This window comes from Phyllostomus hastatus, unplaced genomic scaffold, assembly GCF_019186645.2.
Source record: "Phyllostomus hastatus isolate PE091 unplaced genomic scaffold, TTU_PhHast_1.1 phas_contig_57, whole genome shotgun sequence".
In the NCBI taxonomy this organism is placed as follows: Eukaryota; Metazoa; Chordata; class Mammalia; order Chiroptera; family Phyllostomidae; genus Phyllostomus; species Phyllostomus hastatus.
In genome coordinates this window covers 3151911-3161162 of record NW_025333912.1, presented here as the reverse complement: position 1 = coordinate 3161162, position 9252 = coordinate 3151911, and the positions used below count along the sequence as shown (strand labels likewise).

The following is a 9252-nucleotide window of genomic DNA, read 5'->3' as shown; positions in this document are numbered from 1 at the left end:
ACTGCAACCTTTCGCGGGAGGACGCCTAATCCACTCAGCCACACCAGTCAGGGCACAAATACAACTTTTAATGAGCACTGGGGGGAAAGATTCTTGCCCACAAACCTCGCACTGTTGTCCCATCATTCCCAAACCGACCTAGGCCAACAGGGTCCCAAGTCGCCAACTCCCCACTGTCAACAAGTAGCTCAGGTTCTACTCCACCCCCAACTCCTGCGCTTGCGCACACCCGGCCACCGCGCGCCCGCCCACGCCCTCCCGCGCGCACGCCCCGCCCCAGGGCGGGGACGCCCTCTTAGCGTCACCAGTGTTTTCGAGAAGAGTCCTGACGCGGCGGCTGTCAGCTCCATTTTGTTTTCCCAGCCCGTTGCAGCCAGCTGGAACTTCGACGTTGTCGCCTTGCAAGCTTTGTCTCCTTCGGCTCGGACGCCGCGGCCAGGACGGTAAGATGCAGGAGGAAGCGGGCTAGGTGTCAGGGCCTTATGTCTGTCTCCAGAGCGCTTGGTGATGCCCCCTATCCATGCTTATTGGCCGTCCGCAGTCTCCTGCACGACGACCCTTTTTTCTTGCCTCACTCTAGCTCTGTCGAGCTTGTCGCGAATTTCTGCTTTAACCTCGACGTCCCAGACACTGGCTTAGGGTAGTGATACTGCTTGCGAGGCGGGAAGCGCTCCTCGAATGTTCGGCCTCTTCTAGGGTGTGGAGGGAGGGCTGAGCCCGGGCGCCGCGGGCGCCATCTTGTCTGCGGTGACCACCTCCGCGGAGCCCTAAGATGGCGGCGGGGCGGAGGCAGCGGCGAAGCTGCTGCTTTGCTTGGGTTGTGCGTGAATTACTCTCCTGTGAGCAACTGGGTTCCTTTCAAATGGAGACAAAGGCAGAACGAATTGACCTGGTGTGAGGCGATATCACTTAAGGTCTAGCGGATTCTAAAGAGTTAGCGTGAGTGTCGCCACTGTCCCCTCAGTGTTGTCTAGGAACCTGAGGAAAGAGAAATAATAAAGCATTTGACGGGATATGGAATCTGGCATTTCATGCGTTGAATTTTTCGCGCCCCGAGTTGGAGCGTTTTGAGTTCAGAGATGTAGTGGAATCAAATGTAGAGAATTTTGTTCCAAACATTTCTGAAAGATGGCTTCCCCCTCCCCAGATTGGTGTAAGATTGCTTTTAGAATAAGCTAGGTTTTATTTGTAGTACGTGCTGGGGGTGGCCGTCAAAAGACGGTATTTTGTAGTTTTCTAATGCGGTCATTGGCTTAAGGTGTTAGTAGTTAGATCACTATGCCTCTTCTATGGAAATTTTCAATAATGGTAGTTCTGTTGCGAAGAACATTTATGATCGCATGTTATTTGGAGGCGAGTTTTTGATGCACGTTTAAATGGGGAGAATTTGCGTGTGGACGTACAGAAAAGGGAGTACGATTTTTGCCAAAATTGATGAACACGTCACAGCTAGTGTGAGTCTGCAGAATATTGTATTGAACTGCTAGTGCTGATGTGCGGGGTTCTGTAAAACTGGGGGAACTTGTCTTTTACGTAGATGAGACACTCCAAGAGAACTTACTGCCCTGACTGGGATGAGAAAGATTGGGATTGTACAAAATGGAGGAGCAGCAGCAGTCACAAAAGAAGGAAGCGATCACATAGCAGTGCCCGGGAGAACAAGCGCTGCAAGTACAATCACTCTAAAACATCTGATAGGTAAGGAGGACGTTATGTATAGATATATAAAAAAACATTTTTACTACAATCTCATCAGTTGTCTCAATAAAACTGGGGGGGGCACTATTTTCATAATTAAAACTAGTGTCACTTAAAAATAAGTTAACAGTGATTCCTTTTTGTTTCCAGTGATGGCTTGTATTGTTTGTAAGATTGTGTGGGTTTGTGTTTTGGTCAATGGGAAAAACGAGGTTTTGTTGTTGTTTTGTTCTTTTGCGGGGGGGGCGTAGAGAGTAAAGGTTTTATCAGCTCTCCAAGAGAGGAGAAGGGCGTGGTGTGGAGAGATACCAGCAGCTGGAGAAAGAAATTTTAAGAGTATTGTTTACTGAGAATTTGAGGATATTTAGTATTACCGAAAAGCTTTGAAAAACGGGTATTTTATTTTCCTAGCCATTATTTGGAAAGCAGATCCATAAATGAGAAAGATTATTATAGTCGACGCTACATTGATGAATACAGAAATGACTACAATCAAGGGTGTGAATCTGGGCACCGCCATAGGGACCATGAAAGCAGATACCAGAACCATAGTAGCAAGTCCTCTGGTAGAAGTGGAAGAAGTAGTTATAAAAGCAGGCACAGGATTCACCACAGCACCTCACATCATCGTTCACATGGGGTATGAGCTCTTTTAAAACATTTTGAAAGTTTTATCTCCCATGTGATACAGGAAAGCTTTAATTTGTGTTTGATCATTTGAGAAAGTTCTGTTTAAGATGAAGCCATTTCAGTTTTAACTTGCAGGAGTCTTTGTGCATTGGATAAGAAATTCCCCAAGTATGGTACATATTTAGTTACGTAACAGTTTGTTTACTAGTTGGCAACTAATTGTCATTTCATTGAGGGACGTAGGGGGGGTTAATTAAGATTAGTTTATAGCAAAATAGTCTGACAGATTTTTTTATGGTACTTAAATCAGATTTGCTTTGATAAATTGAAGCCTTAGCACAAAAATAGACTGGGCCTTTTATTTTTGAATGATTAAGGATTGGGTGTAACTTCATTCTAGGCAAGCATGTGCTCTAATCCTATTTTTCACTAACTAAGTAAACCACTATACAGATTTGAACATTATGGGATTTGTATTAATTGGGAGATAGCTCAGATGGCATTTACAATGTCATGGTGTTACTGTATGGCAAATTGTTTTTTCTCCCCAAAATTAGGGCTTTAATTTTATTTACTGTTTTAATATTTTGTTTTCTTAGATTAGTTAGGAAATCTTAATTTGGCCACAGCCTACTTTGACAAGTAAATATTACTGCAATTTTGCAATATGTTAGGACACTAGAAACTTAAATTATATTTCAGTGAATGCTACAACCTAAGCATTTTTTAAAGAAACAATTGTGTTATGTTTTGTTGCCTTGCCACTTTGAGTATCTTATCTGAAAATCTGTTCCTTGCCATGTTTTTCTCCTGTTAACATAAACTATGTGCCCTGTGAATTTCTGGGGACTGAATTTGAAATTGCTCCTGCCAACCGTTTGTGGCCTGGCGTGTATCTGAATGCCTGAATATCTCCCCGCTGAATGAATTTCGTATTCTGCCCTGAATTCACTCGGGTATATTGATTGGCTGGATGATCTTGGTGCCGCCCACTTGACGTTTCCAGAAGAGTCACCGAAGGAAAAGAACCAGGAGTGTAGAGGATGATGAGGAGGGTCACCTGATCTGTCAGAGTGGAGACGTACTAAGTGCAAGATGTATAGAATATTTTTCAACACTTATTAACTTTTCAGATAACATAATCTATATATATATAGATTAAGATTTCAGGGATTTGGAAATCTTTTTCTTTCTCTGTTTTTCTTTTCTTTTTCTTTTTATTTGTTTTCTGTTTTTTTCCATTTCTTTTGGTGGTGGGGGGAATTGTTATTTTTGCTTTCTGTAGAAATTTAATGTTATGTAGATCTTCCAGAACAGTAAATCAATTTAAATAAAATTAGCTTTAAGACTGAAATTAGACCTAAAAATAGTTAACATGTTTTTTGACAGTGTTGACCAATGAAATAATGATAAGGACATTTGTAGCATCAACTAGAATAATCTGCATTGATAGCATTTATTATGATAAGTAAAATGTTTTCACTTCTTGGTGTGACTGAGATTTATTTTTCTCTTTTAGATGAAATTGTTAATACTTTAGGTGAAGGAGCTTTTGGAAAAGTCGTGGAATGCATTGATCGTAAAGCGTAAGTTTCCTAGCCTGGGATTATACTTGGAGTGATCAACAGTATAGAAGATACATTTAGCTTTAGAATATGGTCTAGCCATGAGTTAGATATGTCTTTATCCTTTTAGCTTGGGCTTTACCTTGTATGTAGGGAACTCCCAGTAAAAGATACTAACTTTTTGTATTTTTAAGCAATAGTAATTCATATATGCGGCCTCTAGTTTCGGTTTTAAGCTAAGAACAGACTGTTATTCCAAAAAATAGTACTTTGTTGTCTCAGTAGGGGGAATTGTGGGCTTCTCCATTTCCCCCCCCCCCCTTTTTTTCCTTCTCCATAGTGGTTCTCACCCTTGGTTTTATGTTGGGAGTCTTTGGAGCTCTGCCTACCCCATATGCATTGAGGTAGTCTTTAGAGTACTTACTTATTTTTAGAAAGGGCCATAATTCATCCTAATAGTGTAGTCAGGCCTAAGACCATTTCTGAATTGGTGTCACAAATTATGCTCATCAAATTAATTGATTGGAGTGTCTTAACATAGTGTTAGAAATCTGTTACCTTTTTCGTTCTCTGTTTGAAATGTTTTCTTTTGGAATGGCAAAGTTTTTCTAAATGATTTGTTAGAGGAGGCTTTCTACTGTTCTACAGATTCTGAGAGCTAGATAGAGCTTACTGTGTTTTCACAGATCCCTATTTTTCTGGTAACCTGGATGAAAGGGAAATTTGAGATAATTGCCAGTGACAGGCACTATAGGAAGAAACTGCTTTGTGTACATTTATTTTGAATCCTAAATGGCATGCAAATTGAGGTGATAATAGCCAATATTTTTGTTAAATTACTGTTGATACAGTTTAATTGACGGACCAAAAAATAATTTATGGTAGGGACCCTATCATATGCCCAAAGGTTATTCTAGTTGCTAACATTGAGTTGCAATTAGAAGAGAGTACTTGCATATAATCAAAGTAGAAGTGTACAGTTTGAAAAGAGAGATAGAAAAATGCAGTTAAGTATGTTTATCATTTTTTTAAACTTGTACTTACTGTCTCTAACAGGGGAGGTAGACATGTAGCAGTAAAAATAGTTAAAAATGTGGATAGATACTGTGAAGCTGCTCGCTCAGAAATACAAGTTCTGGAACACTTAAATACAACAGACCCCAACAGTACATTGTAAGTATCAAAATACAACTTAGAAAAGTGCCCCTAAGTAGATTTCTAAATTTAAGAAGTTGTACTAAGTTATTTTTTATGTGTTTATAGCCGCTGTGTCCAGATGTTGGAGTGGTTTGAGCATCGTGGTCACATTTGCATTGTGTTTGAACTGCTAGGACTTAGTACATATGACTTTATTAAGGAAAATGGTTTTCTGCCATTTCGACTGGATCATATCAGGAAGATGGCATATCAGATATGCAAGTCTGTGAATTGTAAGTACTTTGGCATATCTTCCAGAAACTGGAGTTTACTGAGAACAGTTTAATGCCAAATGGATTTGGATCTTTCTCTAAGAGGAAAAAAAATCTTAAAAAGTACAAATTTGCAGTTACAAAAACAGTTACAGGGATGTAAAGTACATCATAGGGAATATAATCAATAATATGGTATGTAACTCGGTATGGTGTCTGGTTGGTACCAGACCTATCAGGAGCATCACTTCATAAATTTTGTAAATGTCCAACTACTATGCTGTACACCTGAAAGTAATATATTGTCAAATGGAAAAAAAAATGGGATCTAACATAATATGACTTAAGAGTTTGTATAAATAAGATGTAGTTGATAACAAGTTGGTCAGTTTTACTGAATTTCATTCAGTGAAAGTATATCAATACATTGTCATATAGAAGGCTATGAGCCTTTCAGATTCTAAAAATAATAACCTAGAATCACTAGGTTTAAATTAAGGAATGGCAAATCTCAGCTACGTAAGAGAAAGATAATTCTTCCTTCATTTTTAAAGGAGTTAGCTGTTAGTAGACTAATATTTTAAGGAGGGTAGTGGGTTTCAGTTTTGATGGTTTTCTAGCAGACTATTGAATGTTGACCTTTCAGACTTGAGGAAAAGACATCAGGATTTTTTGTTGTTGTTGGTAGGGATTTGGGGATTGGCTAGGTTTTGAGTTTTGATTTGTAGATTACAGCAACATTTTATGTTTCATTCTCAGTTTTGCACAGTAATAAATTGACTCACACAGACTTAAAACCTGAAAACATCTTATTTGTGCAGTCTGACTACACAGAGGCATACAATCCCAAAATGGTAAGTCTTCAATTTATTTTCTTCATGGTTTTAAATTCATATTTTATGCCTTCTTAATAATTATGCTTCCTTAATCATCATTTATGGTTTTTAGAAACGTGATGAACGTACTCTAATAAATCCAGATATTAAAGTCGTAGACTTTGGAAGTGCAACATATGATGATGAACATCACAGTACATTGGTATCTACAAGACATTATAGGGCACCTGAAGTTATTTTAGGTAAGTATTTGTTAATTGTCCTTTGGGAACCTTTATCTTCATTGAAGCTGATTTTAAAATTTACTTACCAATCAAGCTTTTATTTTTGTGGGACTTCCTTTTTCCCTTTTAGGAATTAATACTGTAAAACACATTAAGGATTTTAATTTCTTATTTGTTCCAAATAGTCACTTCTGGGACTTTAAGTGGCTTAACCTTCAGGAATTCAGTTTGCGTGTTTGTAATATGCATGTCCAGTCTTTGTGTAGGTAGGTAGTGCCCATTTTATAGGTTAGGAAGTTTGATCTCAGGAAAAAATTTTCTAAATCACTAGCCCAAAGAGCCTGAGTTAGGACTTGAAACCAGTGTCTTCTGAACCCTAATTCTTACATACTATGCATTCATATTTAGTCTTGGGTTAAGTGATTTCTTTGGGGTCTTTACCAGCTTAAACATTAAATTATACACATTATTGAAAATGTTTTTTAAGAAATAGGATATTTTTTCCTCTAAGTTTGCTTTGTTTTGCAGCCTTAGGATGGTCCCAGCCATGTGATGTCTGGAGTATAGGATGTATTCTTATTGAATACTACCTTGGGTTTACAGTATTCCCAGTAAGTATTTTGCACAAGAAAAGTGCTTGTTTATGCGAATGAACACTAACACAAATACATTTATTAAAGTTGCTTCGTAGACTTAGTTGTAGATAAATACAAAGAAATAAGAATTATGTAAATCTGATGATGCTGCTGGGCATTGGTATTTCCCTCATAGTTTGTCATTTTATTTAAACTATTTTAAAGTATATTATAAACCAGGGGTGTCCAGCCTACAGCCTGCATGTGGTTTAGGATGGCTGCGAATGCAGCCCAACACAAAACCTTAAATTTACTTGAAACATGAGTTTTGTTTTGTTTGATTACGTGTTGCAATGTATTTAATGTGTGGCCCAAGACAGCTCTTCTTCCAGTGTGGCCCAGAGATGCCAAAAGGTTGGACACCCTTGTAGAAACAATCAGACCTATTGAATTAGGGAATCTTTGGTGGTCTTGTTTTGTAAGCATTATTTTTTTGTTGCTGAGAGTAGATCTTTTGTTAGTGATCTTCATGTCTAATCATGTAGGGACTAGAAATGTAGCAGCTCTGTTAAATGAGAACAAGGCACAACATGCAAGTACAGGTAGTTAACAGATTTTTTTTATTATTACTATTTTAGACACATGACAGTAAGGAGCACTTAGCAATGATGGAAAGGATTCTTGGACCTTTACCAAAACACATGATACAGAAAACCAGGTATGTTTTAAGAGTGTTACCTTTAGTATCGCTTGGTCATCTGTCCTGATTAGAACTGTAAAACAGTGAAGTCATACTAACACTTTTTCATTTAAGTAGCTGATTACTTTTCTGGCAAGCCAGTAACTATCTCTAGGCTGCCCTTTTTTGTTTTATTTATTTAGAGATAGGTAGGTAGGTAGATATATCAATGTGCGGTTGCTGGGGGTCATGGCCTGCAACCCAGGAATGTACCCTGGCTGGGAATCGAACCTTGGACACTTTGGTTCCCAGCACACGCTCAATCCACTGAGCTACGCCAGCCAGGGCTATAGGCTGCTTTTTAATCTCTGGAAATGCACCCTGGCTGGTGTGGCTCAGTGGATTGAGTGCTGGCCTGCAAACCAAAGGGTTGCTGGTTAGATTCCCAGTCAGGGCACATGCCTGGGTTGTGGGCCAGGTCCCCAGTAGGAGATGCTTGAGAGGCAACCACATATGATGTTTTTCTTATCTTTCTCCTCTCTCTGAAAATAAATGTTAAAAAAATCTCTGAAAAAGCATTAGTCTTTGATTTATAAGAACATAACAGTTGATGAAACCAATCACTTCTGCTAGATATTGTAAGTTTTCATTGTCAACATAAACATGGATATTAACTTACTCTTAGGAAACGTAAATATTTCCATCATGATAGATTGGACTGGGATGAAAACAGTTCTGCTGGCAGATATGTTTCAAGGCGCTGTAAACCTCTGAAGGTAAGCCTGGGTCATTATTTACATGATCTTTGAGTTTCCCCTCTTTTCGAGGTGGATAAATAAAATTACAATGTGTTGATAGAAAAAGCTGTTTGACTGTATTTCTTTTCCTTTCAGGAATTTATGCTTTCTCAGGATGATGAACATGAGCTTCTCTTTGACCTCATTCAGAAAATGTTGGAGTATGAACCAGCTAAAAGGATTACTCTCAAAGAAGCCTTAAAGCATCCTTTCTTTTATCCCCTAAAAAAAAATACATAGATCTCTAATTGTACAACTCTCAAATTTTGTAGACTGCATCAGTCTAATTTTTAAATATTAAGTTATTTTGTACAGCTTTTGTAAATTTCTTAAATATTTGTATTGCCATGTTTATTTTGTTTGGATAGTTCAATTTAAGTTTATAGCCAAGTAAAATGAACATCTTTTTCAATGATTTCTGTATAGAATGATTTATTCAGAATAAATTTTTTGTTCATGAAATTACATGAATATGTACAATTTGGTTTTAGCACTATTTTTCTCTCGTCACTGACGAATGGACGTGTTTCTTCTGCTGGAGGTTTCTTTGGAAATACTTGGTTTCCTCTTTAGCGATTGCCAGCATTGGGACTTAGGCCTTTTCTAAACCAAATGACATGAGGTGGTGAACACACAATTCAATGTACAAATGATAGACTTGTACACCTGAAACCTAGATAATTTTATTAACCAGTATCACCCCAATAAAATCAATTAATAAATACAGGATATAAAGAACTACCGAAACAAGCCAGGAAGATTTTGTTCTCGCTTTGTTCCTCTTCATATTTAATAGTGGAGTTTTCCTGTCTCCCTCTGAATGGGACTCTGCAAGTGGC

General features: G+C 38.2%; 1 protein-coding gene across 4 annotated transcripts; it reads left to right on the top strand.

The window, feature by feature from the left end:
* Positions 1-295: 295 nt before the first annotated feature.
* Positions 296-8878, top strand: CLK1 (CDC like kinase 1). 4 transcript variants are annotated; one of them, XM_045847602.1, is made up of 13 exons: positions 297-443; positions 1538-1698; positions 2110-2338; positions 3335-3425; positions 3848-3914; positions 4950-5066; positions 5157-5323; positions 6062-6156; positions 6251-6380; positions 6891-6973; positions 7576-7655; positions 8329-8392; positions 8510-8878. In XM_045847602.1, exons 2-13 carry the CDS (start codon positions 1538-1540, stop codon positions 8651-8653), a joined length of 1428 nt encoding a protein of 475 aa, XP_045703558.1. In that variant the 5' UTR covers positions 297-443; the 3' UTR covers positions 8654-8878. The 4 variants fall into 4 exon arrangements, with proteins under 4 accessions (XP_045703559.1, XP_045703558.1, XP_045703557.1 ...); XM_045847601.1 differs by having other exon boundaries at positions 8302-8392; XM_045847603.1 differs by lacking the exons at positions 2110-2338; positions 3335-3425 and having other exon boundaries at positions 296-443; positions 8302-8392.
* Positions 8879-9252: the final 374 nt, after the last annotated feature.